Source organism: Camarhynchus parvulus, chromosome 20, assembly GCF_901933205.1.
Source record: "Camarhynchus parvulus chromosome 20, STF_HiC, whole genome shotgun sequence".
Taxonomy (NCBI): Eukaryota; Metazoa; Chordata; class Aves; order Passeriformes; family Thraupidae; genus Camarhynchus; species Camarhynchus parvulus.
In genome coordinates, this window is record NC_044590.1 from 5,808,585 (window position 1) to 5,834,812 (window position 26,228).

General features: G+C 49.1%; 1 protein-coding gene across 1 annotated transcript in view; it reads left to right on the plus strand.

Moving 5' to 3' along the window:
* Positions 1–735: 735 nt before the first annotated feature.
* The window catches only part of COL20A1 (collagen type XX alpha 1 chain), a 53,217-nt gene continuing 27,724 nt past the window's right edge, over positions 736–26,228 (plus strand). Inside the window, exons 1-18 of the mRNA XM_030963094.1 lie at positions 736–973; positions 4,883–4,967; positions 7,194–7,304; positions 8,878–9,021; positions 9,240–9,389; positions 10,285–10,485; positions 11,699–11,854; positions 12,838–12,957; positions 13,129–13,293; positions 15,576–15,740; positions 16,921–17,093; positions 17,678–17,807; positions 18,682–18,827; positions 20,386–20,509; positions 21,427–21,566; positions 22,164–22,293; positions 22,820–22,962; positions 24,017–24,149. Coding sequence (XP_030818954.1) covers positions 4,895–4,967; positions 7,194–7,304; positions 8,878–9,021; positions 9,240–9,389; positions 10,285–10,485; positions 11,699–11,854; positions 12,838–12,957; positions 13,129–13,293; positions 15,576–15,740; positions 16,921–17,093; positions 17,678–17,807; positions 18,682–18,827; positions 20,386–20,509; positions 21,427–21,566; positions 22,164–22,293; positions 22,820–22,962; positions 24,017–24,149 — 2,404 coding nt within the window. The 5' untranslated portion in view covers positions 736–973; positions 4,883–4,894. The remainder of the gene's footprint in view (positions 974–4,882; positions 4,968–7,193; positions 7,305–8,877; positions 9,022–9,239; positions 9,390–10,284; positions 10,486–11,698; positions 11,855–12,837; positions 12,958–13,128; positions 13,294–15,575; positions 15,741–16,920; positions 17,094–17,677; positions 17,808–18,681; positions 18,828–20,385; positions 20,510–21,426; positions 21,567–22,163; positions 22,294–22,819; positions 22,963–24,016; positions 24,150–26,228) is intronic.

Here is a 26,228-nt window from a genome sequence, read left to right on the forward strand (position 1 = left end):
GAATTCCTGTCCCTGCAGGGGTTGGAATAACATGCTCTGTTATGTCCCTTACAACCCAAATCCTTCTGTAATTCTATTACTTGAGTGCTTCCTTTTGGCGTTATCCTTTGGTCTGTACATTGTGATGCTTTAAGTACTTACAAGATTATAAAACAAAGCTGCAAAGAGCTAACAAAGGTTTGTTTAATGGGCAAAATATTTTCTAAGTTATGAATTTTTTTTTCCCATTTAACTTGACACTTCCAAAGGTATCCGTGTTTCCTGCTGAATGGCAATGCAAGTGTCTTAAACCTCAGTTGTGATGGGAGACTGATGCTGACAGCCCCTCTGAAACAAGAAATGTCACTGTCAGTCATTCCCTCCTGGGACGAGGACAAAATCCACCCAGCAGAAGTTTTGGCACGCTGGGGGTCCCTCCCAGGCGCTCCTGGCGCTGAGGATCCCTCTCGCAGGGCTGGATCTCACAGCTGAGGAGCTCCAGCTCACGATTCAGCCTCTGGCCGTGCAGAACTCGCAGAAGTGCTTCATTTCCGAAAGCAAAGGGAGCGCAGCCCCCTCCGTGCACACACAGCTGTCAATGGGAGTGAGCGGGGCTCGGCTGACTTCACCCGGCCACTCTCAGGGTGGGAAGGAGCCGCCACTTGTTGCTGCCTTCTAGGAAATCAGCCTGCAGCCTCCCGGACAGAGATTTCATTTTATTTCATTAGCAAATCCCCTAAAATCCGTGTGCTCCTGCCCATAGGAGCAGCCTCCTGCTTTCCACGCTTGTTTTTGGCGGCGCGAAAGGGGCCAAGCCGTGCGTGCGGAGAGGGAGGTGGGGGAATCCCATCCCTCTCCCCCGGTTCTCCCTCCCCTCCCTGATCCCTCCCGACTGCTGGAATTGAGATCTTGGATCGCTCCGAGGAGCGGATGAGGCGCCAGGGCAGCTCCTGCCCCTGTCCCAGGATGTAGCTGGAGCCGGAGACTCCGACAGGTCTGTGCCTCCCTCCTTCCCCTCGGGGCTGGGTTGGCAGGGATGCCCAGGAGGGGTTTGCTCTTTTGGGGCATGTGTAGGTACGGCAAGAAGGGAATTTCTGCAGGGTTTTGCTCTCTGGGCAGCTTGGAGCTGGTGCAGTGCTTGGTACCAGGCAGGGGGGACAGGTCCCATCCTTTAGGGTGAAGTGGCTTCAAGGCACATTCCCTGACATCAGCCTAAACACTGCCAGGATCTGGGGCTCTTCAGGGGCTGGAGCTGTGAGAAATGCACGTTGTTTGTTGGTTTGATCTCTTTTTCCTTCTGTTTTGTGGTTGATAGTACAAAACTGTACTATCCTCTAGGATATTGTAGGATATCCTCTAAAATACTGTACTGTCTGTTTAAAATACTCTACTATTTAGGATATCGTCTAAAAACTGTACTGTCCTCGAGGATATCCTCTAAAATATTGTGTTATCTATCTAAAATACTCTACTATTTAGGATATCCTCTAAAAACTGCACTATCCTCTAGGATAGCCTCTAAAACATTGTGTTATCTATCTAAAATACTCTACTATTTAGGATATCCTCTAAAAACTGCACTATCCTCTAGGATATTGTAGGATATCCTCTAAAATATTGTATTATCTATGTAAAATACTCTGCTATTTAGGATATCCTCTAAAAACTGTACTATCCTGTAGGATATCCTCTAAAATACTGTAGTGTCTATCTAAAATACTCTACTCTTTAGGATATCCTCTAAAAACTGTACTATCCTCTAGGATACTGCAGCCAGAGAGTGCTTGGAAGGGTTTGTGACCTGTGTGGGTTTTTCCCACCTGGAGGTGTGGGTGGGTTCAGCCTGATGGGCTGGGGGAGCTGCAAAAGCTCAGCCTACAATGGAACTTTTTCCTGACCTTTTCTTTTTAGTCTGGTGCTGCTTCCACTTTTGTTCAATAGTGGAACTGAAATAGAGGAAGTTTCCAAGAGAAGCTGGAAAGGGGTTGATGAATTTGTGGTTTTTAGTCTGTTTTAGGTCCTTTAACCAGCAAAGCACTCGGGGAATGTGGGACAGGTTTATTCCCTGCCTCGGGCAGTCCCCGTGTCTCCTGCAGGGCTGTCCCTGGCACTGCTCGTGTGCCCAGCAGTGAGTGGGACATGAGGTGACATTGCTTCTGCCAGCACTCCCGTGCAGAGACAGGGATGACCTCTGGCATGAGGAAATGTCCCCAAACTGTGACCGTGGGGGATGGAAATAATTCACAGTGCCTGCAAATCCCCACCTTTAGTCCTGATGATTTAAATATGTGGCTGGCATTTTTTTCCTTAACTAAAGTGACTACTTCTAAAATTTCTTGTACAAAAAAAAGGCTTCTTTGACTGCCTTAAGCTCCAAATCTCCTCTGAGCACACAGCTGGAGCAAGTGGAAAGTGGTGTGCTCCCCACACACCCCTATTTTCCAGGCTCTGGAAATACTCACCACTTGCTCCATGTGCTGCTGTCTCCACATTCCTTCCCTGGGGTGAGTAACAGGAGAGAGGCACCAGAGTGCTGAGGGCTCCCTGCCTGCCAGGCTGCTGTCCCTGTGATCCCCTCAGCCCCAGGGGCCACGCTCAGCCTGGCTGGCACCGCTGATGGCAGAAGTGGATGGGGAAGGACCACAGGATCCTGGACTTGGGGCTTGGGATGTGGCAGGGGAGCTGTGGAGAGGGAACTCCTCCAGATGTGTGACTTCCACCACTTCAGACAGGAGCATTTCTTATTCCTGATTTACAGGTAGGAAAATGAATGTTGGAGAAGAGGCAGAATGGTGATGGGTTTGCCTCTGAGATGGCAGAAGAGATGAAGTCTCTTTTTTTGAGAAATAGAAAAGATCCACACCCTGGGGTCTAACTGTGCCCAATCTGGGTTAAAGCCAGGATTACTGTGAGGGTGCTGGGGCCCTGGCACAGGGTGCCCAGAGCAGCTGTGGCTGCCCCATCCCTGGAAGTGTCCAAGGCCAGGCTGGATGGGGTTTGGATCAGCCTGGGACAGTGGAAGGTGTCCCTGCCCATGGCAGGGGTGGGATAAAATGAGCTGTAAAGTCCCTTCCAGCCCAAACCATTCTGTGATTCTTTGATAACATTGAACTCATCCTTACTGACACAACAGGGTGGAAGCTCCTGCCTGAAACAGAGCCTGCAGTAAGCCCAGATCAGTGCAGGCTGGAGGAGTTTATTATTCTGGACTTTGGATCCCATATAACCCCGGTTAACGTGAAAAGATCCCACACAGTCCAGTGCTTTTGCCAGAGATTGGCATCCTGTTTGTCAGCAGCTGCACAGAAGTTTCAATGAAATCAAGAGCAGTTTGGTGGCATTGCAAAATGGCAAAAATGACGTTTTAGTTCAAGGAATTTGAAAAATGCTGACTTTTTGCTGCTGTTTGGCACACACACCTCTGCAGCCAGGGCAGGCTCTGCTTTCCTGGAGGTGACAGTCAGGGTTCTGAAACCCACCTATCAAATGTTTGCTGTTTTTTATAAACAATGACCTCATTTTATTAGCTGGAAAAATAAAGCAAGTGTCTCCCATGGCTAAAGGCTTCGGTTACACTGCAGTTGTTCCATTCATCTTCAATTTAAAAAAAAAATCACAGGCAGAGAAGGGTGGTTAACAACTCCCTGTTACAACTTGCACATTTTTCCATTCATTCTTCCAGCAATTTTGATCTGATTTAAACAGATCGTGCCTGGGTCACTCACTCACTCATGTGCATATTTATTTTTCCTTGAAATTGCTACCAAGCTGCTGTGTTTGAGGGGAATCAGGCACTTGCCAGGAGCCTCTGCATACCTGTCCATCAAGGTGAAGGGAAGGGAAATGTCACTGCAGGAGCGAGTGCAGGGCTGGTTCTGCCAGAAGCAGTGAGGCTGAAATGTGGAGCCCAGAGATGACAAAAGGCCAACAACAGGTGCTTAAAACCTGGCTTGCTGCGAGCCAGAGGAGGGGGTGGCACTGCTTCCACCAGGGTGGTTTTCTGCTGACCCAAAATTCCTGACCCAAAGTGAACAGCACTGAAATCCAGGCTGGAAAGCCAGCTCTGGGTGCTCAGGGTCCATGGGCTGAGGCTGGCAGTCAGCTCTGGCCACTCTGCTGAGGCTATTTCTGAATCAAACTGCCATGGGTAAGTCTGTCCTGTCTGCTTTCAGTCTGTTCAGGTGAACAAATTCAAGCAAAACTATCCCAACAAATCCTGGATATAACTTCTTGGGAATGAAATAAGAAATAAACCCCTTCTTTGTAAGCTGTTCACATACAAACTCCTCTGGGTCTGTGGATCCCTCCTGCTGCAAAATTGCTTTATCACAGCAAGTGATGTCATTAAATCTGTGGTTTGAGGAGCCTGGCTGCTACAGAGTGCTTCTCTCTGTGCTTTCCCCCTTGTGATTGGTGTGTGTGTGCCAGGGACATGAGAAACGTGCTGTCTGTATACCTGGCATGATTGTGGTCATGATAACCACAATGAATTACTTCTGTACAGTTTAAACCAGAAGTTATCCTGGAATTTCTGCGTCCAGTCATGTGCCAGGGTTGTTGATTTCCATGGTCAGAGCAGAGCCCATCACTGGGAGCTCCAGTGCTGGGACTGTCCTGCCCAGAGAGCAGTGCCCAGCCCAGGCAGGGCTGGAGAGGAGTGTTCCCCACCAGGTTTATAAACACAGTTTAGTCCAAGGCACTGAACAGCAATATCAGAGGGACTAAAAAGATAAAATAATGTGTAGGGATTGCAGGAAAATCTGTGTGTTCTTCACCATCCTTCCAGTGCCGTCGGTGATGCCCAGATCTTGTGGTGCTTTAAATCAGGACGGACAAAAACCTGGATTTTGATGTGGTGAAATACAATTTTTACTTCCCCTTCTTGACATTTGCCCTTTTGTAGGTCCTGCTCACAATGCTGATTCACACTTGGTTCTTTCTTGCCTGCCTGCCTGTGGTGAGCCACGTCTGGGGACGAGTGGGCCAAGGTAAGGAGCCTGCCTGCCCTGCTGGGGCTGTTCCCCGAGGTTTGTCTGCCCTGGGACAGCCCAGCCCTCCCTGCTGGCAGTGACAGCATTGTCAGGGGCATTCCCAGAGCCAGGCAGCATTCCAGGGGGTGCTGTGCTCTGCTGTCTGCTGGCGAAGCTCCAAACAGCCTTTCCCAAGCATGAAGAGCAATGTGGGGTCAGGGGCCCCAGCTGGGAGAGCCCCTCCATCCCTCCCCACCCTGCCTGACCTGTCCTCATCCCTGGCAGCAGTGCAGCCCCTCAGGGATGCATTTCAGCCTGTGCACTGCAGCTTCCTGCTCTGGGAGTTTGTGGCGAGATGTGGTGCTACATCTGGGTGAGAAAGCATGAGGTGATTCCTCCTGTACCATCCTGCTCCCCTGAGTGACCAGAAAATTCCTCCAGCACCTCAGCACAGCCTTTCTGATGGGGAAGAGCCACCTTTAGGTTATGTCTGAAGAGCACAAAGGTTTCTAGAGAGGTGGTGGCCCTGCAGGGCTGGGACAGATGTGTCTCCTGGCTGTGTATCTTCCAGACTTCTGCAGTTAAGCCTGGGCTTAACTCCCTGTGAGCTGGAGAGCAAGGTTACAGCATCAAACAGTGCACATCTAACACAGGGCAAGGAAACAGTGGAGCTTTCATGGCACTGGGGACCATTTGCATCCAGCACATAATGGTGCTTTAGAGGATGATGTCCTTTCTGGTCTGTCTGGGGACATTCTTGTCTTTTTAGCTTCTGGGCTCCTAGAGTGATGCCCAAGGAGCTGGACCACACTTGGCCAAAAGAAGTCAGCTCCATGTTTAATCTAACTATGAATTCCCCTCATTGTTCCGTGATCTTTTACCATTTCTCTTAGGCATGATTTTAGGATTTGCTTTTTGCCCTTCACCCCTCTTTCCCCTGTTTTCTTTCTTCCTCTTCAGATTTGCCTGGGGTGAGATGTGAATCTGAGCTTTGTTTCCCCAAAATAGTTATCTGCTTGTTGGGCAGCCTGCAGGAAGTCTCTGCAGGGAAAGGTTAAGGCACAGATGTTGGGCTGAGACAAGCAGGAACCTCAGTGCCAGCTCTCACTGCTTTCCTGGGGGGTGACATCATGGCAGGGATGTCAGGAGGTGTCAGGGCATCGTGCAAGACCAGATTAGGGAGCTGAGGAGCCCTGGGTGACAGTTTGGCAGCATGGAGCAGAAACTCCAGGTCACTCTGAGATTTATTTTTCTGTAATTGTAAAGGGAAAAAGGTTGGTAACAGCTGCAGATGAGGGGGAGCACTTGGGTGCTGATGTTTATGGTTTGCTCACTCACTGCAAATTAGGGCATCCTGCTGGAAAGGCAGCTCTGGGCACAGTGTCAGAGGGAGGGGAGAGAAATCTGCTGAGTTGCCATCCTGCATCCAGCTGAGTGAAGAAGTTTCATATGGTGACATTTGTGTGACAGGAATCACGGATTCAAGGAGTGACACATGGGCTCAGCCATCTAGCTGGGTTAACAGATAGCTGTGAAATCTGGAGGTGATAAAGGAATGTGCTCTTTCTTCTCTTTACCTCCTTGTCTGATACTATTTTTTCCCTCAGGATTTGTCATTTAGCTTGCAGCTCCCTGCAGCAAACTGATACAAGCTGGTGCCCGTGAGTTATGGTCCTGCCAGGAGCTGTTATTTACACTTTATCAGCTTTTCTTTCTTTTTTTTTTTTTTTTCTTTCCTTCTTTCTAAACCAGCTGGTCCTTGGAGCTGCCTCTGAAATGATCATTCTGCAGAAGTGTGGCATCCATCACCTGGGGAATTCCTGTATTTCTCAGCATCCCAAGCCTACTGAAGAGCCTTGCTTGAGCCCATTTGCTGCCCTCCCATTTCACGTGTTTGCACTGAACACCCTTGCTGTAAAAAACCACTCAGCCTGAAAGCTCCTGGGAGAGCCCTTCAGGGCAGGAAGGGTTCAGAGAAAGCCCCCACCTGTGGGGAGGCTGCTTTACCCTTCTGCAGGGGTGTAAATGAGAAACTCCTCCTTGCACAGGAGGCTCCAGGCCTGCAGAAGTGCAAGGGGACTGCAGGGGCTGCCACACAGCCCCAGGGGATGCTGTGGACTTGCCTGGCCTGGGGAAGGTTCCCTTTGTACCACAACCACTGCCATGTCCTTGGGGGAGGCAGCACAGTGGGGTTTGTGGCAGGAATTGCAGCCACAACAGCACGGCCACGTCTCCTCTCCCCAGGGTCGGGCCGGCTGAAACTCACTGTCCTTTCAGAAGACAGGCTCCAGATGAAGTGGAAAGAGACTGAGGGGAACATCAGTGGCTACAAAGTTCGGGTAAAGCCCATGGCAGGTACGTGCTGACACCCTGCGCTTGGGTCCCAGCAGAGCTCAGCAGGACTCAGCTCCACCTGGAGCACAACAGCGCCTAAAAATGAGAAATGAGCATTATTGAGACCTTAAGGGAACAGAGACAAGGCAGAGGGAGTTACCCACAGCCTGCTCTGGTTCCGAGGGCTGGTTTCACTGGGCTGCACGTGCAGCAGTGACAAGGAGCCTCTGTGGCCACTGTGGGAGCAGTCTGTAGTGCCACCCAATGCAGGCACTGTCCCTGTTTCACTCCTTCACAGGAAAGAGAGGCACTTCAGCCCTCTTCATCCTAGGGGAAAGGTTTAGCCAGAAACACTGTTCTTTGGGACTCTGTGAGACAAAAATGAAGCAGGTTCCTTGCCTGGCTCTTCTGTGGAGCTCCCAGCTCTGCCACCACTGCAGGGACATGGCATGGAAAGCCTCTGACCCTATTTGTGTGGGTAGGTTCATCCCTATAGCTCCCTACCCCTACTCCCTGATTTCAGACGTTGAACCTGGTGCTGTTGGAAGGACACGATGTCCCGCAGCGGGGAGGAGGGGCTGAGCCATCCTCAATCGTGGCTGGCACTCGGTTCCCAGTCGCTTTCCCAGTGAGCCGGAAAAGGGAGCAGGAGCGCAGGGCGGCAGCTCCTGTGATCATCCACCCGATTTTAGCTCAGCCCCCACCTGTTTCCCGGGCTGGAGCAGCAGGTTTCTCATTCCTTGCCTGCCCTGCTCCTCCCCAGAGCCTCAGCTCAGCAGAGATTGATGAGCATCCCGGGAATGCAGGGAATCCCCACAGCACATGCCTGAGGCTTTCCCTCTCAGGCTGGGGAGTTTCCAGCCCCAGGCAGGAGCACAGGGATGGCTGGGTCAGGAACACATCCATCTCCATCATTCAAAGCTTCAGACCTTTCTATCAGAGGGGTTTAGGGAGCTGCTGTGCCCCTCTGTGCTGGGCAGCAGTCACTGCCTTGCTCCGTCTGCCAGCACAGAAACGCCCCAGCTCTCGGCTGCTCAAGGCATCCCAGTCCCAGGACAGGGTCCAACAGCTCAGTGGAAGGGTCTGGAGGCAGTGCCAGCCCCAGAAATGAGCTGTGCCCTGCAGGCAGCAGCTGCCCTCGCAGACAGATGGGGCAGAGGCAGCACAGCTGGGGTAAGATGAGTCCAAGTGCCAGCGGTGACCTCCAGAGACTCTGAGTCACTTCCTCATTGTGTCACACATGACCTCAACCAGCTGGGTGTTTTCATAAGCACTTGCCAGTCTTTACCCTCTCAACATCAGCTTTTCACTCAACAACTCCTTGGGAAGCTGGTAAAAGTTGCAGTAATACTGCGTAGGAAGTAATTCTCTAATTTGGGCACGTACCAGGGATTTAAAAAACCCACCTCAATCTTCCCAGCTCTATGTTGAAGAAAAAGAGTAAAAAATCAGAGCTCCTCAAAATTTAAAGCATGAATAGGAGCTGACTGCAGTCCCTAGGCAGACATTCCCTGCATTTCAGTGCTGCTTTTGCTACTGTCAGCTTAAATTTAAGCTCTGAGAGGCTCTGAACTGTGGCTTCATCCCACCTCAGGGGACTCGGAGCAAGAAGTCATGCTGAAAACCAAGACTCCCAAAGCCACAGTGGGAGGGCTGAGCCCCACCAAGGAATACACCCTGCAGGTCTATGTGCTCAACGGCTCCCAGGAAGCCCTGTTTGCCAAGAGGAAATTTGTGAGTAAGTGGAGAGGGCTAAATTTTACCCCTCAGAGCTCCTGAGGCTCTTGGGGATGTGGCTGCTCTGGCACGCGCCCTGCAGAGTGCTTGGCAATCCCAGAGCCTGGTACTGTTTGGGTTGGAAGAAGGGAGACGGGGAAGACACAGGGGATGAGGGAGGGCCTGTGGCTCACAGGTCTCTCTAGATGGGCAATTTCTCTATTTTTGGTGTTCTTACAGTAGAGGAGCTCAGAAATGCATCCCAGACTAGAAACAACCGCAGGAACGCAGGAGCTGCGGCAGGAAAGAATCTCACCTCCTCTGCAGCTGAGCACAGTGGGGTGGCAGAGACCACCCCACCACCCCTGAACACTGCCCTGTCACACTCAGGTGGGTGCTCTCACCATCCTGGAGTCACAGGGGGTTGATTTTGAGCCGCAGTCTGTGCCATGCTACCATGGCATTCAGCTGTCCCTAAAACCATCCCCATTTTCTCACCACAATCTCCACTCATCAGAGATATTCTTGAGTGAGTCTTGCTAGCCTGGTTTCATCCTCTGCATAGAATTCTTAGCTACAGAAACACAGTAAACCACCTAAAAATATTTTCCCCTCATTCCAGCCAAGCTGAAAATGCACATCCAGGTATCCAAATTCAGTAGATGCAAACTCATCCTTTGACTGAATGTGGATCCTTTGAGAGCAAGCTGCTCCCTGAGCAGCTGATGGTGCTTTTTTCCTAAGCTCTGTGTCCCAGGGCTGGCTGCAGGTGCTCTATGAGAAGGATTTCCTCAACCTCCCTGGCTGAGGACTGTATGTAACTACAGATTCTCATGTTTCCATGGGCTCAAAAGGGAATTCCACCTGTTGATGGAAGAAAGATCCACCAGGGCCATTATCCAAAAAGTCTTGCACTAGCTCAGGGTGTTTGGAAGTCACAGATTGCTGAGTTCTGGAGAGCAACTGGGTATGAGGGGGCACGGGATGTTTTCCCTGATTTATATTTTATAACCATTCATTGTTTTTCATCGTTGATGATAATGGGAAGGACACACTCGTTGATGTGACCCATTTTTAACATTAGCTCCTGAGCTCACATGCAGCCCTCTCAGAGAGGTGAATGAAGGTGGTGACAGTCTATCCACCTATTTCCATAAAATTGTAGAAATTTACCCTCTCTGAGCCCCCTACACCTGTGCCAAATGTGGTTTAAATCAGCTGAGGAGTGGGGTTGCATGGGGATAACACAGTTAGGGACAATGGAACTTTTCTCTTTGGAGCACAGCAAAGGACAGAGCTGAAAGGAAAAGGCAGAAGGGGATTCAGCCAAAGAGCTCAGGAGAAATGGCAAGAAACCAGCCCAGTGTGGAGGCCAGCATGACAGAAACAGCATCAACAACCCCAAAATCATCCCAGCACACTCCTGCAGACGCAGAGCGAGAGACTCCAGGAAAAGAAAAACCCCCAAAGGATTCATTGAGACGAGGTGAGAGGGGGTTCAAACACGTCTTGCTCCTTCTCCCCTGCTGTTTTCCCTAACGCTCACTGAATTCCAGCTGTCCAGCCCACCCTAGGACCCCCAGAGTACAGAGCTGCTGGTTGTGCTTCCAATCCCCAGCTCATGCTTTGGGAACTGTCAGAGCTCACTGGAGAAATTTGGAGTCCTGTAGAAGAACATGAATTCTCAGGAAAGCTGGAGTTGGGCCATAAATTCCTTCCAGATGATTTAATTTATTGATTTTAATTGATTTGGCACCATTCTCTCTTCACGTTGTCATCTCCCCCTGCTTCTGGCAGATTCATGTAAGCATTTGTGTTCTTCAGCAGAGCACCCCCAGCCATGGACCTTTCCAAGGAGTTTCCTTTCCAAGCACCAGGGGTGTTTGTTACCCAGCCTGCTCCTCCTTCTGGGCTTGTTCTTCGTGTTTCACAGATGTCTGATCCATGAGGATCCTCCAGAGTCAGTTGAGATTGTGATGGCTCCCAGCTCTGCTGAAATGGTGGGAATGGGATGGGCCAGAGCATCCCCTTTGGCCCAGTAGAAATCCTTGTCTGTGAGAGGAGACACCCTTCCTTGGAGCCTGATAAATCTTAGTGGGATCATCTGTTTCCCCTCCACCAAAGATGGAAAATTCCCCATCTGAGAAATACTCAAGGAAGATGCATCCAATTAGCAAAATGCCTTATCTTATCCTCTGCTGAGCTGAAGGCCTGGCGTGGGGAGGAAGGCAGAGCTGGAGTATCCATGGTGCCAGCAGATTTTTGCTGAGAGATTGGATTTAATATAAAGCCATGAAATAATTGTAGCCCACAGGGGATCTCGTGATGGAATGGAATTAAGCAATCACCTGCAATTCTTGGAGACTTAAGCTAGATAAAAGGAAGCACTGGGCTGGGGCAGAGATGGAATGGAGCTGACAGCTTGCAGAGAGCAGTGCTTGGGTTAGCACATGCTTCCTGGCAGCTTTAACCCCTTCTTTGCAGAGGTGCAGCTGCACATCACTCCATTTCGAGGTGCTGGGATGGGTTATCCTTGGCTCCATGGTTTTCACAGGATGCTGACATGTGCCAGACTGGCAGATGGTCCATTCTACCATCCAGACAAGGCCTTGCACAGCAGATTTGATTTTTATCTTGAAGCTGAAGCAGGTTTTCCTCCTCACAACTGCTCCTCTCAGTATCCAACCTTTCCCCTGCAGGCTCCCAGTTTCAGTGTGACACTCCTGCCATGACTGACATTGTCCTGCTTGTGGATGGCTCCTGGAGCATCGGGCGCAACAATTTCAAGCTCATTAAGGAGTTCCTGAGCAATTTGATTTCCCCATTCAGTATTGCAGAAGACAAGATCAGAGTAGGTAGGACATGGTCCTGTTTCCTGACCTTGGGATGTTGGTGTGTGAAGGGGCCTTGGTCTCTTGTCCCCGTGGTGATGTGCTCCTCTTGGGAGCTGTTACTTCTCTAGGATGGGGTGCTTGAGCTGCTCTTGGAAGCTTTTCCCATCTGGCAGCAAGCTCTGGCCTCTAGTGGCCGTGAAAAATATCTGCACAGTGAGCGGCAGCGCTGTCTTTGGGCAGCCCTAGGTCGGGTGGTGATGCTGAGACACTTTTGGGATTTGCTGCCATCTCTGACGAGGTGCTCAGCCACCAATGCACTGGGTGCAGTGGCAATGCCCCACTGGGGCTGCTGTGAGCTCAGCAGGGAATGGGGCTGCTTCCAGCTCTGTGTGATGCTGACAGCCAGGCTGTACATGAAATGGGATGGTTTAAATCCTTCTCAGCCCTTGCAGCTGATTGTTTGATCTGGATTCACCCTGACACCTTATCAAATACCTGTGGTGATCATGACAGGGGTGTGTACCCCTATACCCCGTGGGGTCTGAGGCATCACTTTGCTGCCAGCATGGCAGGACCAGAGAATCACAGAATTGTGGAGTATTCTGATTTGGGAGGGACCCACAAGCATCATTGAGTCCAAGTCCTGGCCCTGCACAGAACACCCCAAAGATCCCACCCAGTGTCTGAGAGCATTATCCAAACATTCCTTGAGCTCTGTGAGGTCTGGAACTGTGACCACTGCCCTGCGAACCTGTTCAGTGCCCCACCACCCTCTGGGGGAAGAATTTTTTCCCAATATCCAGCCTAAACCTCCCCTGACTCAACTTCATGCTATTTCCTTAGAACCATGCAGAGAAGTGGAGTTAGAAGCCCCATCTGCTCACCCCAGGTCCCTGTCATTATTTGGTGTCATCTTCCCTGCCAATCCCAGCAGCAGTTCCCAGAGTGGGGCTCCTGCAGCTCCCCTGGGCTGGCTGGATGCCCACGGCTCCTGTCTTCCCCAGGGCTGTCCCAGTACAGCAGTGACCCCAGGACAGAGTGGGATCTGAGTGCTCACTCCACGAGGGAACAGCTGCTGGAGGCCGTGAGGAACCTGCGGTACAAGGGCGGCAACACCTTTACAGGTAACTCCACCTGGCAGGGCTCTAAACAGTGGGGGAAGCTGTTCCCATGGATTATGTGCTCTATAATGTGCTCTGTGGGGACTGTGACCGCTGAGGAGCAGGGAAAACAGTAAAGGCATGGGGGTTTTTTTGGAAGGCTGTGGCACAACCTCCATCTCTGCCCCTCCCCAGGTCTGGCACTGACCCACGTCCTGGAGCAGAATCTGAAACCAGATGCTGGTGCCCGGCTGGAGGCTGAGAAGTTGGTAATCCTCCTGACTGATGGGAAGTCCCAGGATGATGCCAACCTGGCTGCTCAGACCTTGAAAAACCTGGGCATAGAGATATTTGCCATTGGTAAGATCACAGCCATGGATAAGCTGTAGGACAAAGCCAACCTATTTTTGGTCATCTTTAAATTGAAGGTTGTGTTCCCTCAACTTTGACAGAAGCATCCTGAGGCTGTAGAACTGAGGTGGTGGGTGAGACCTCATTACATTGTGGCTCAGATGAAAATTAACTCATTTATTCAGCCCAGGCAGTGTCTTGAAAGGATTTTTTTTTTATAGAAAGTATTCATATGAGATTTCGCACCTCCCATCTAACAACCTTTGGGAGCCTCAGGGACCAGTGCCATGAAAACAATATTCTCAGCTGTGGAGTTGGGCAAGAGAACATTGTATTGGGGATGGCAGGGGACCTCCTGTATAATTACTGCCTCTCACAACTTCCCATTTCTCTGAATAACAACATTATCTGCTTTTCACTGTCTGCCAGCAACACTGAGACACAGAATGGCCTTGAGCAATTCTGGCCTTGAGTAGCACATGAGGTCTGCTGGAGAATGATACATGAGCAATAAAGTTACATTAAAACTCCCCTAAAATTGCAATCTCCAAAAGTTTAAGTGCTAATTTATGTTGGGGACATGCAAGCAAGGGTTTATTGTATAGGGTCATGCAGATAAGTGGCATTTATGGAGGGAGGAGAGCTGCTGAGCCTCCTTGGACAATGTTAGGGAACCTTGAACCAAGCTCTGGGAAGCAAAATGAGTTGTACTGTGGAGCTTGGTCAGCAGAGAGTTAATGAGGAGGGGGAGCTGAAGGATGGAGGATGCTGTGAGATGGAGAAATTCTGTTACATAAAAGGGCTGCTTTTTACTCATCCCTGACTGTTGAAATGCAATGTGATGTTCTGACGAACAACAAGCTCTCTGTGGGGAGCGCTGGCACCTCATAAATATAAAATGGTTATTTGTTCATTCAGTCCCTCATCTGTTTATGCCAACTGCCTCTCAGGTTGAAAAACATCTACCTTTCTGACAGCCAAGCCTGCAAGTGGTGAGGAGGCAGGAAAACAGCAGGAAGATTCACCAGGCTGTCTCCAGGCCACTAAAAGCCTTCTGAGCTGAAAGCTCTTCCCAGGCTGGGCTGAGGTGGTTGCTGCAGGAAAAGACACCTCTGTGCTGGGAGAGCAGGGTGGTGGTGAAGTCCTGTGTGGGGCATTTCTCAGCCTGGTGTCACAGACATATTTTATGAAAAATCCTTTTGTTAGGATCTTTTCTCCTGAGAAGCTGAGAGGCCTCAGAAATGAAATGTAAACAACAATTATCTGCTGCTGTGGAATGCAACAAGGCGCAACTTTGATTGGTCTCATGTGGTTGTTTTTAATTAGTGGCCAATCACAGTCCAGCTGTCTCAGACTCTCTGGTCAGTCACAAGATTTTATTATTTCTATTCCTTGCTAGCCTTCTGATGAAATCCTTTCTTCTATTCTTTTAGTATAGTTCTAATATATAATTTTCTTTTGATATAATACATATCATAAAATAATAAATTAGCCTTCTAAAACATGGAGTCAAGATTCTCATCTCTTCCCATATTGGGGATGTTTGCAAATTCAAGTTCTCTGGCAGCAGGGGTGAAGAACACAGATGAGGCGGAGCTGCGGCAGGTGGCCTCGGAGCTGCTGGAGCTCACTGTCCACAACGTGCTTCCTCCTGCTGGAAGGCTAAATCCGCCTTCCAGGGCTTGTTTCATACCCCTTTGCTGTTATGTTCTAACTTAGAAAACGTAGCCCATTGCTTCCATTCCATAGGCTATACCTTGACCTGTCCTATTAGCGTGGTGGGGCTATTGCGCTCACTGTTGGGCTTTCAGGGGCGGTGGGCTGTTTTGGCAAGGAATGATCAGGTATATCATGGATCATCAATTACAGAACAGGCTCCTCTAGGTGGGTTTGGGGCACCGCCAAGTCCTTAGAGATTTAAGTGTTGGTGCTTGTAGTTCTCGGGCAGATGCTTTAGTAGGGGTAAGCAACAAGATTTAGGGCCAGGCATAGTGGGGTATCTAATCCCAGTTTGGGCCCTGGCTTTCGTGCAGTTCAATTAATCGTTGTTCTAAGATCTTTGATGGGGAGGCCTTATTGGCATCTTGGGCTTGTGACAGCTGAGTTGCTTTTTAATCTTAGCTACTTGGATAACATGTGACCACTCTTTACACCGTTATAAGGTTAATTTGGGTCTCCTGTACGACCGCAGTGGCTGGCACAGGATTTACCAACCCTAGATTTGCTATGGCTAAGTTTACACTCATTGCTTAACACTAACTCGTGCTGAGTGCCTGGTTCTCTGGCGGCAGGGGTGAAGAACGCGGACGAGGCGGAGCTGCGGCAGGTGGCCTCGGAGCCGCTGGAGCTCACCGTCTACAACGTGCTGGACTTCCCCCTGCTCAGCTCCCTGGTGGGCAAGCTCACACGGGTCCTGTGCACCAGGATCAAGGAGAGGAGCCACAAGGAAACCACAGGTGAAGAGGGGCCTCCCTTCCTGCTGTGTTGTTGTCTTGTTGCAGGGGTTCCATCCTGTTGTCTCCTTATCGCAAAAGTTTGACACCTTCTTGGTGGGCAGCTCCTCAGAGCATTGTCTCTTTCTTCTTCACAGCCATGGCCTGTTTAAGTCAGGCCTGTTCCTAATCTTTGGTAATTGGCCCAGCTGCAACTCCTTAGGAGTGAGGTTACTTTCTGCACTATCTTTATTTTTCTTATATTCTATCCCCCCACACTGCTGCTCACCATGCCCCTTCCTCTTGGAGGAGAAAATCACCTAATGACAGCAATTACCATTATAGGGAATTACCATTATATTCCTTCTCTCTTCCTTTATCGTAGGGTGCGGTAAATGTGTTGTATCCATCTCCTTTTCTGAATTTCTTCCAACCATAAAGAGGCAGAAAAAGTAGAAGAACTAGTATGAAAATATACTAGGGAAAGAGTATGGGGTAAATGTGGAGATAGGATGAGGAGATGATAAAACATCTATATGCATTTCTTTTTTCCGCCACTAAACTTTGAATGTTGGATCTCCAAGGCATTTTCAAGTTCAAATCAAGCAGCCATTTCTTTCCCTTGCTAGGGAGCAGTTTGCATGATGAAAGCATGAAGAACCCCTCCAGATGCTAGCTTAGATCCTCAGGAGAAATACCGTGTACATATTTCTATCTCTTTTTGCTCTAAGATTGACCTAAGCAGAATGAGAACATCTAAATTTCAAACATAATTTTATTTTAATGCTCTGGACATTCATGTAAATAAATTCATTTATTCTTACTGATTTGTATTTTATATAATTAGACATTTTACAAAGATGAAGGTTAAGCTGAAGAAAAAATAGTTTCTTCAATAAAAACCAAAGTAATTTTTGCTTGGTAATTTTGGCAAATTTTTGTGATTGAGGAACACAGACTTGTGTTGAAGAATTATTTGCAGCACTCAGCAAAATAAACAGCCTGTTTTTTATGGAGTATTTATGTTCTCTGTACACCCAGTTTTAAAATATTTCTTTCGGAGCAGTCTGGAACAGTTTCTCTACTCTATAGGGAAGGAGACTGCAACTTGATTTGAAAAATGTCACTCATATTTATGAGCTGGAAAGTATGTTTGGCATGAGAAGTGTGAACGTAAGAAAATAACTGTGTTTTTAATTCCTAGGCAGCACTGTGAAAGACACCCCTGTGAGCACGGGTCCCCAGCTCAGCCCAACTGACCTGAAAATATCTGCTGTGACCTCCAAGAGCATGCACTTGGCCTGGAGCCCTCCTCTGAGACCACCAAAGAAATACAGGGTTGTGTATTATCCATCCAAGGGTGGGACCCCCAAAGAGGTGAGAGACCTTTCCCTGGATACCTGAGACTGCCACAGCTTCCAGATGGTGGCTGGGAATTAAAGTAGGCTTGGATGGACAAAAGGAGGGTGGGAGTGGGACATCAGTTAAGCCAGAGGTGAAATTAAATGTACAGTGAGTGTAAATGTGATGAGGTAATAGGGTGACAAGGTTGATTTTTCTCTTAGCCAGTGTTATCCCCTCCCTAAATCATGTGTTTTGACTCAAAGAGGACACTCAGCTCAGAGATCTGTCCAAGGATACTCATCTGTGATGGATATGATTAAAAAAAGTAAATCCAAGTTGTGGATGATTTTCCATTGATTTCAGAGAGAGCATGACTAGAGTTTTGCGCTCAGTGCTTGCACAAATCCCAGGCTTAGAGGACAGCAATCCTTTCTGCCTCTCACCTCTCTGTTTTGGAGAGATTTAGCTAGCACAAAGCACCGAGGGAACTGCGCTTCATGTTTCTGGGCACAGATCTGCCACAGGGGAGCCACATTGGCCAGGGATGGTCACTTCAGCTGTTCCACTGAAGAGCAGCAGCACCTCCCTGCCCTGACAGCCCTGCCTTGTGCTCGCAGGTGGTTTTAGAGGGAGCAGTGTCCTCCCTGCAGCTGTCCAACCTGACCTCGCACACGGAGTACCTGGTGTCGGTGATCCCCGTGTACGACAGCGCCGTGGGGCACAGCCTGAGAGGAGTCACCTCCACCTGTGAGTAGAGAGAACTGTGCTGGTGGCAGCCATCTGCCATGGGACCCTGGAAAATGCTAAAGACAGATTCTGAAAATGTTAGGCTTTGTGTTTTCTCAGACCACTGCATTTGCCTAAGCGGTGTGAAAAATGACATAATTGTTAGATGTGATGATTGTTTAGTAATTAAATATAATTATTATATAATCATAGGAAGAATCATGAGAAACTATGTTGAAAACTTAGGAGAGCTACGTTTAGCTGAAATCTATGTATACAATAGAACAATATAAGTTTAATAATTAACATAGAAGTCATATAACGATAAAATATAAAAACTCATTCCTCTCAAATGTATGGAGAAATCAGATTTGAGGTGAAAACACCCCTGATTTCCAGAGCTCTTAATAAAGCACCTACATATAATTGCCTATGTGATTATACGTTTCCGAATGCTAACAATCTCACACTGGAGCCTGCCTTGGGTATTTCCCAGCTCAAGTTCAGCCTGCCTACAGCTCTCTTTGGAGAGAGCTCATCTCATCTCTCATCTGTGGAGATGCTCAGAACTCAACCAGACAAGACCCCTGAGCAACCTGTTCTTTGAGCAGCTGGTTGGGCAGGGGTCCTTTCCACCTATGTCATTCTGCAAAGCAGAAAGTGGCAGTAACACACCCTGCTAGAAATATATTGTAACTCTTTGCTGCTTTTTAAAAATGTTAAATCCATGGTCTCCAAGTGAATTAAGCTCTCTGTAGCATAAAGACTGTGCTAGACATGGGGTAAGTGCCCACCAGCTTGCAGTAGCTGTTGTAAAGCCAGGTGTCCCCTGGGTTTTGAGTTGTTTCAGGCCTCATACACTGAAGGTACCTTTGTGCCTTATTTTTCCCTTTAGTGCCTTTGTCTTCCCCTCGCTCCCTGCGTGTGTCTGAGCTGAGCCACAACAGTCTGAGGCTGAGCTGGGAAGCAGCCCAGGGAGCCACACACTACCTGGTGCTCTGCTCTGCAGCCCCTGATGGAGCAGAGGACTACACAACAGAGGTAGAGTTTGTGACAATGGTGATAACATTGTTTTTTCTCTGTCTGGGCTGAGTTCAGTGCTAGCTCTAAGCTTTGGCAATTGGTATCGTGTGGTCAAAGAAAAAAGTGTATCAGAATTATTGCCAGAAACAGCTTTCACAGAAGATTCTTTTTTCAATGGGAAATTAAGTCAAGGGAGAGATCTGGCTGCCTCCTGGGGCCCTGGAAACCCAGGCACTGAACTCACATCCTTGCAGCCCCAAGTGTAATCCCTGCATCCTCGAGGCTGTACATAAACATCTTGACTGTGTGTATCTTTAAATGTTAATTGAAAACGTGTTGGGGCGGATTTTGCTGACATCTGAAAACAGATCTACGACACTGCAGATGAGTAAAACAATGCTTGATGAATGGAAAATCCTCAGAAACATCTAAGAACCCTTTGTTGTGCATGTTAATGCCTTATCTGGAGTACCTGTAGGCTGAGGATATGAATTTAAAAAAAACAAAGTGAGTGGGGAGGAACATTTATTGCCTCTTTGACTGAGATTCCCCCTTTGAATGCACAGCAATAGGGACAGGATGGTTTTCAAACCAGAACAATTAATATTCTGCTTCCAGGGCATAATCATGGGATTTTTATAAGATCCAGAACACTTGAAGCAACACCAACATTCAAATTTGCATTTCAGCATGCCAAAACATTTCCACAGTTTACCTGACCTACTCCCTGCAAGAGTCCAATGCTCCAGACCTTTGGGATGTCTGCAAAACCATCATTAAAATGTTCCCACCTTCTTATAAACTGTGTTCCAACGGGTGCAGCCTCCTAAATGTCCCCGTGGTGGCTTTCTGCAGCTCGCAGGCAGCGGGACCAGGGCTGTGTCCGTGCTGTGTTGGCAGCAGATGGCAGCAGCTCGGCAGCGCTCCTGCCACAGCTTCCCATGGCTCTGGGAAAAGCGGGATCACGGCTCTTGGATGGTCCCGATCCAACCCAGAGCAGCGTTCTGGTGTGAGGGACTCAGGGCTCTGCAGAGCAGGGTTAGGAGGGGGTGCTGGCATCCCCAAGGGTTGGGTGTCAGAGAGGCAGAGCACTGCAGAGCACCTGCCCAGGTGGGGCAGGGGCTGGAGAGGAGGAGAATGAGGGGAGACATCATCGAGGGGAAGGGAGAGGCAGTCCCATCTCTGCTCTGTGTGACAGGAGCCGAGGGAGCAGCTGGAGCTGTGTCAGGACAGGCTTAGGTGGAGATCAGGAAAGGGTTCCTTACCCAGGGGGTGGGTGGGCATGGCATGGTCACAGCAGCAGGGTGACAGAGGTCAAAGAGAATTTGTGCAACATTCTCAGGCACCTGGTGGGGTTTTCCTGTTCAGGAACAGGATTTGGACTCTGCTGATCCTTTTTGGTCCCTTCTAGCTTGGGATATTCTGTGATACTATGATTCTAAGACCATTCTAGAGCGGAGATATCCCCTTACTGTAACCAAAGGGTTCTTGTGTCTCTGTAAGGTCCTGCTCTCTCAAATGCATTGGGAGGTACCCTAGAGCTGAAGGGTACCCTAAACCCCCTCTCTGTTGGCAGGTGAAGGTGACCAAGCCCGAGGTGCTGCTGGATGGGCTGTCTCCCAGCACGGGGTACTCTGTGGCAGTGTATGCCATGTATGGGGAAGATGCCAGTGATCCAGCCAGCATCCAGGAAACCACCTGTAAGTGCTGCTGCTGCTGCTTATTGAGCTGTTATTAAACACTCAAGGCAGGAGAGATGTGTTCAGTGAGGTGCTTCCCATATTGTTCATGTGGCTTGTGCACATGCTGCCTCTTTTCTGCTGGATCTGAAGCAAATATTGGTCCCCAAGGGGATCTCTAGTTGCAGGGTAAGCTGTGAAAAACAAGTGGTGCTCCCCTGGTAGTAAAGGACCCCTGAAAGAGGTGTTCCTTGAAGTCTTTGTTGTCTGGGGGGCAAAGGCAATCATCTGGCTGTTTCTTCACCTAAATCTATGGCAGCCCTTTGTAGCCTCCCAGATGTGTGTAGTTGATGTCTCAGGGTTTAGCTTTTATATTTTTCTGATTTAGTGGGTAGATCTGAGCTTCATATTAGGAGATAGTAAACTCTCTTCACAGAGTAGGGAGAAAAAAATATTCCTTCTCTAGCTGGGGACCAAGGACAACTGATCTAAATCTCAGGCCCAAGAGCCTAAACAACAATGGGCTAAAGAGGGAAAAATAAGAAGGCTGGGACTTCATAACCTAAAGCTATAACTGGACAATTAACTCCAATATGCAAATGGAGCAGAACTTATAAAAGTGAGAGACCCTGTGACTGGTCGTGCATTTTGTGACCACTTTGGTTCATCTTGGGTGCAGCCCTGGCTGAGGTCTTGTACTGCCCAAGCATTATCCATGGAGGCCTTTTAATAAATCCCTACTTTATTCTTTAACTCTGCCTAGCCTCTCTTCTAGGTCAGCCTTCACCAGGCATCACAGCGAATAAAGGGAATATTTTCCTGCGTAATGAACGAGCCTCTTGGTTCAAGCTGGGATCATCTAAGAGCAGCAGGAGGCAGTGGGTGGCATTTGTGCAGCCTGTGAAGGCTGGCAGTGCTGTCACTAACTGTTTTTGCAGTGGCCTTGAGTCCCCCCAGGTACCTGAGCTTCTCAGAGCTGAGCCACGCGTCCGTGCGGGTCAGCTGGGAGCCCGCGGCGCCGGCCGTGCGCGCCCACCACCTCACCTATGTCTCTAGCAGAGGGGGCAACGCTGGGCAGGTGAGTCCTCGAGGGCTGGGGGGAGGAACAGAGACTTGGGGGGTTGGATAACGCCCTGCTCTCCTTCAGCATGGTGCAGGGAGAGCCGGTGTGCTGGCAGAGGTGTAACTCTGAAATGGGCGCTTTTGCTGCAGTTATCACCGCGTGCTGACCTCTCTGCAGCTGTACCCCTAGAGTCACAGGATGGTTTGGGCTGGAAGGGACATCCGTCCATCCATCTAGTCCAACTCCCCTGCAGTGAGCAGGGACATCTTCAACTAGATTAGGTTGCTCAGATCCCCATCCAATCCAGCCTTGAATTTTTCCAGGGATGGGGCATCCACCACCTCTCTGGGTAACCTGTGCCAGTGCTTTACCACCTTTGTTGTAAAAGTCTTCCTTATATCTCATCTGAATCTACATCTTTTAGTTTAAATCCAGGACCCCTTTTCTTATAGCAACAGGCCTTGCTAAAAACTCTGTTCCCATCTTTTTTATAAGCTCCCTTTAAATACTGAAAGGCTGCAATAAAGTGTCTCTTTTTCTTCAGGCTGAACAAGCCCAGGTGTCTCAGCCTGGGCTCTGTCTTACAATGCTCACACAACTCCCCCACTGCAGGTGGAAGTTCCTGGCACTGCAACATCCACTGTCCTGAGACCTCTGTCCTCCCTCACACAATACTTCATCAGCCTCAGATCCACATACGATGAAGGGGACTCCTTTCCAATCACTGGCAATGTCACCACCTGTAAGTAAGGAACAGAAATACTTCTGGTCTCAGTAAGAGGTGACAAAGTTGGTTTGTGCATCTCTGAACTGGGATATTTTGAAGACTGGCCCCAGCAGCTTGTGGTCAAAACTCTTGCACAGAGCACAGATGGCTGCTGTTCTTTGTGTGTGGAATATGCCCAACTGTGTTATGCTCAAAATGAGGTGGAAGGGATAAAGAAAAGAAGCAAATGAAGAAAAGCACGATGTATCACTAACCTTGCATTCTTGAGAGCCCTCCTAGCCTTCTTCCCTTCACAAAACCCATGTGCTATCTGTGCTCCCCATAAATGAGATAACCTATCTTAATTAGGGCTTTAAAAATAATTTACCCCTGTCTGTCCTGATGACTGCTGTCATATGGGTCTGAAGAAGCGACAGACAGGCTGGCCTCAGACATCTGCTTGGGAGATGTTCTGCTCCCCAGCCATCTGCTCCCCACCCTGGCTCTGACAAGGTGCCGTCAGAACCTGCTCTTCAGCTCCTGCTCCTTGTGCTCCCCTCAGTGAAGGTGCCCCCTCCTCGTGCTCTGAAGGTCACCGAGCTCTCTGGGAACAGCCTCCGCCTGCAGTGGGAAGCTGTGGCTGCCTCGGACGTGGTTGTCTATCAGATCAAGTGGAGCACAGCCAGTGGAGAGAAGCCTCAGGAGGTATGAGCCCGCACACAGCTCTGGGGAGGCTGGGCTGGCTCTGAGCTCACCTGCTGGAGTGGCAGAGAGCAGTGTGAAACTATTCAGGGAAACGCACTCCAGCAGTTGAACAGTTCAGCAGGATCCCTGCTGGGTCTGGCTTTCAGTGGAGCAGTCACCTTGAGGGCTGGAAGCAGGAGGGACAGCAGGGCAGAGTCCTGCAGGCTCTGGGAAGATTGCAGAAGTGTTCTGGGAAACCTCAAGGATGAAATTTAATAGGGACAAGCAGAAAGTATTAAGCTTAGGCAGGAATAATTAACCATAGGTATACAGGATGTAGAACAAATAGCTAAGAAGCAATTCAGTAGAAAAAAGATCTGGGGTTGCAGAGGATCACCAGTCCCCAATGTCAAGATGTTGTGGATAAGAAAAAGACAGCACTCAAGTATTTATAGCTGGAGGCATTGCTTCTAAGAAGGTGAAGCATTTTCTCTTCTCCTCAGCGCTAGGAAGCACTGATATTTTTGGGCAACTGCTCTTTGGGAAGGATGAGGTCCAAGTAAGGAGCACACGGAGGAGAATGAGCAGAGACAGAGCTGGTGCAGGTGTGGCAGGGATGGACCAGGTGCCCTCTTCCATCTGAAGCCCCTATTTTCAGTGTGAGGTTGAACAGCAGTTTAAACCCAGGCTTAATAACCAAGTCTCTCCTGCAATGAGTGAGACCAAATAAGTTCTATTTGGGCTGGAACAGAGGGGTGCTGGGGCTTCTGTCCCCAGCTCCCCTAGAAGCTGGAAACTCATCAGAGAGACTCTGTGCTCTCTGCCTTGTGTCAGAGCTCTGTGCTATGGTGCTGCAGGAGCTGCTGGTCATCACTGGGCTGCCATGCACAGACATCTGCTCTGCATTGTTCACAGCTGCAATTTTGCCTTTGCTTGCATGTGTGAAACCCCAACTTTGGCCCCAAAACCCAGTGCTAACTCATTTGTGCCTAGGGACGACCTGTGAGCCAGGCATGGAGCAGCCTGGGGATGCCTGGCAGTGGGGCTGACTCCTGTCCTCTCTGTCCTCGTGCAGCTCTCCCTGGCTGGAAATGTGGCCACAGCCGTCCTGCCCGGCCTGCAGAAGAACACTGACTACAAAATATCCATCTGGGCCTACTACAAAGATGGTGCTCGAAGTGACACTGTGTCTGTCCACCACAGGACCAGTAAGTGAGCATCCACAGCCCAGGGATGACGGACAGGGCAGGGGACCCCTCACAACCCAGCACACTCCTGCGGCTCAGACTGGTCACCTCCAGCTCTGAAAACACACACCCAAATGTCTGAATAAAGCTAGAGCTGTTTGGGCTTCTGTGTGAAAATGTTCTCAGTCTGTCCTGAGAGCAAGAGGCTGGACAATCCCATCACACTGATAATCCCTGCACGTGTTCCATGGGGAGCACATTCATCCCTCCCTGCCTCAGTGTAGTGCATGGATGGAAATGAATTCTGAGGGTGTCCAGCTGAACGTGTCCCTGTGCTGCCTAAGGGATGGTTTTTGTTAATAAAACATTTCTTGTAGGGAGGGTGAAGATTTCCTGAGCTCTGTCATTGCTGGGTTGTGCCTCACTGAGGGCATTTACAAATTTGGGAGGCAATCCTGCAGGCACACTCTGCCTTGGAAGCATTGTCTAAATCTGGCTTTGTACAGGCAGGATATGAGGTTAAAAAGTGTCATCCCCACAAGCCCTGGTAATTAATATTGCCTGCAAAATTGCTTTGTTGGAAGTGAATGGAACACTTCAACACCAGCAGTCCTCCCTCCCCTCTCAGATCTCGTCCTCCTCTGCAGAATAAACTCATTTAGGCTGATGTTGAGCTGATGAAGCTTGAAGTAAGTGGTAATCTTGGAATAAGAAGCTCAGGTTTTATTAATAATAAATAATAAAACCATTTTTATAGGAAACGACCTCAGACAAGTACCTTGGAGCTGCATACTGGCAAAGAAAAAAAAAGAAAAGCAAGCATCCTACTGATATATGATGACAAGAGGACAATTAGAGCTGTTTGGAGGCTGTAGGAAAATTAATTACTATGTTTTAAGCTATGAATTATGAAGTGTCAGAGGAGCTCTCTCAGCCCAGCACAATGACACGTGGCAGTGCCCTTCTGGGCACATTTGCACAAGCCAGTCCTTGCTGCTGCTGCTGCTGGCACCCCAGCAGGGCAGGGAAAGCAATTTGATTTCTGCTCGTCAGCTGCTGTCCTTGTGCAGGAGCTTTGGGAATTGTCAGGCTCTGCCTTCTGCATGAAGAAAATAGAATTCTCCAGAAAGCCAGGTGTGCAGCTGGGCACAGGGTTCAGTGCCTGGGAGCTGCTGCTCCCTTTGCAGGAGCACTCAGGACACTGCAACACTCCTCCCAGCCAATATTTGCAGGTGAAATCAATGGTTTTGATGCTAATTCTTTTCTAGTGTTTAAAGTAAGAAATGGCCACAGAGGAGAAGTGGCACAGAAGGGGTGGCTGGTGATTTCCAGAGCTGCTCTGGGCAGGTCAGGGGGAATTTATGGGTGCCAGAAAATTGCTGAAGGCCTGAGCAATGAATGTATGGGATGATGAGGCACTAGGCAGGACTCTGGGATCTCCTGGGATATGGTTGTATTTCAAATATTCAGTGTTTCAAGCACAAGCTGCCACCCTGTACTCTGCCTGGTCAGGATGCCCAGTGGTGTTACTCTACCATCAGAGCTGGTGAATGACAAATCATTCAGACACAGCTTGGAAATCTCTGGTGTTATCTGAAAATCCAGACCTCTCGGTCTGATTTTTGAGCCCTCTCCCCCTTATTTTTCATTATAAAATGGAATTCTGAGGGCTGAATCAGTGATGAAAGCTCTCTGGATCTCCTCAGGAGGGCAGACTTTGGGTTGCTAGGTGGTGAGCAGCACTGATCAGGCTGTGCTGAACAATACCAAAAGTGTGTGCTAGAGGAGGTTGTGGGAGGGAGGGAGGAAGGAAATGCTTTCTTTTGCCTTCATCATTGCTTTTCTCTTTTTCTCTCTTGGCAACATCCCTTTATGTAAGGATAGGTCAAGTCATGAAGTTTTTCTTAAAAATGTCTTGGTAGAATTTCCAAGAAATGCTGAAGTTTAAGGGCAAGGACTGAAGTGAAACTCAGCAGGAACTGGTAACACAAGATCCTCTCCCTGTCCTTCAGCCTCCCTGAAACACTTTCTTCTTTGAAGGTCAAGGGAAAAAATTGCCAGGTCAGAGCAATGCTCTTTGCCTATGGTTCTGTGAAATGG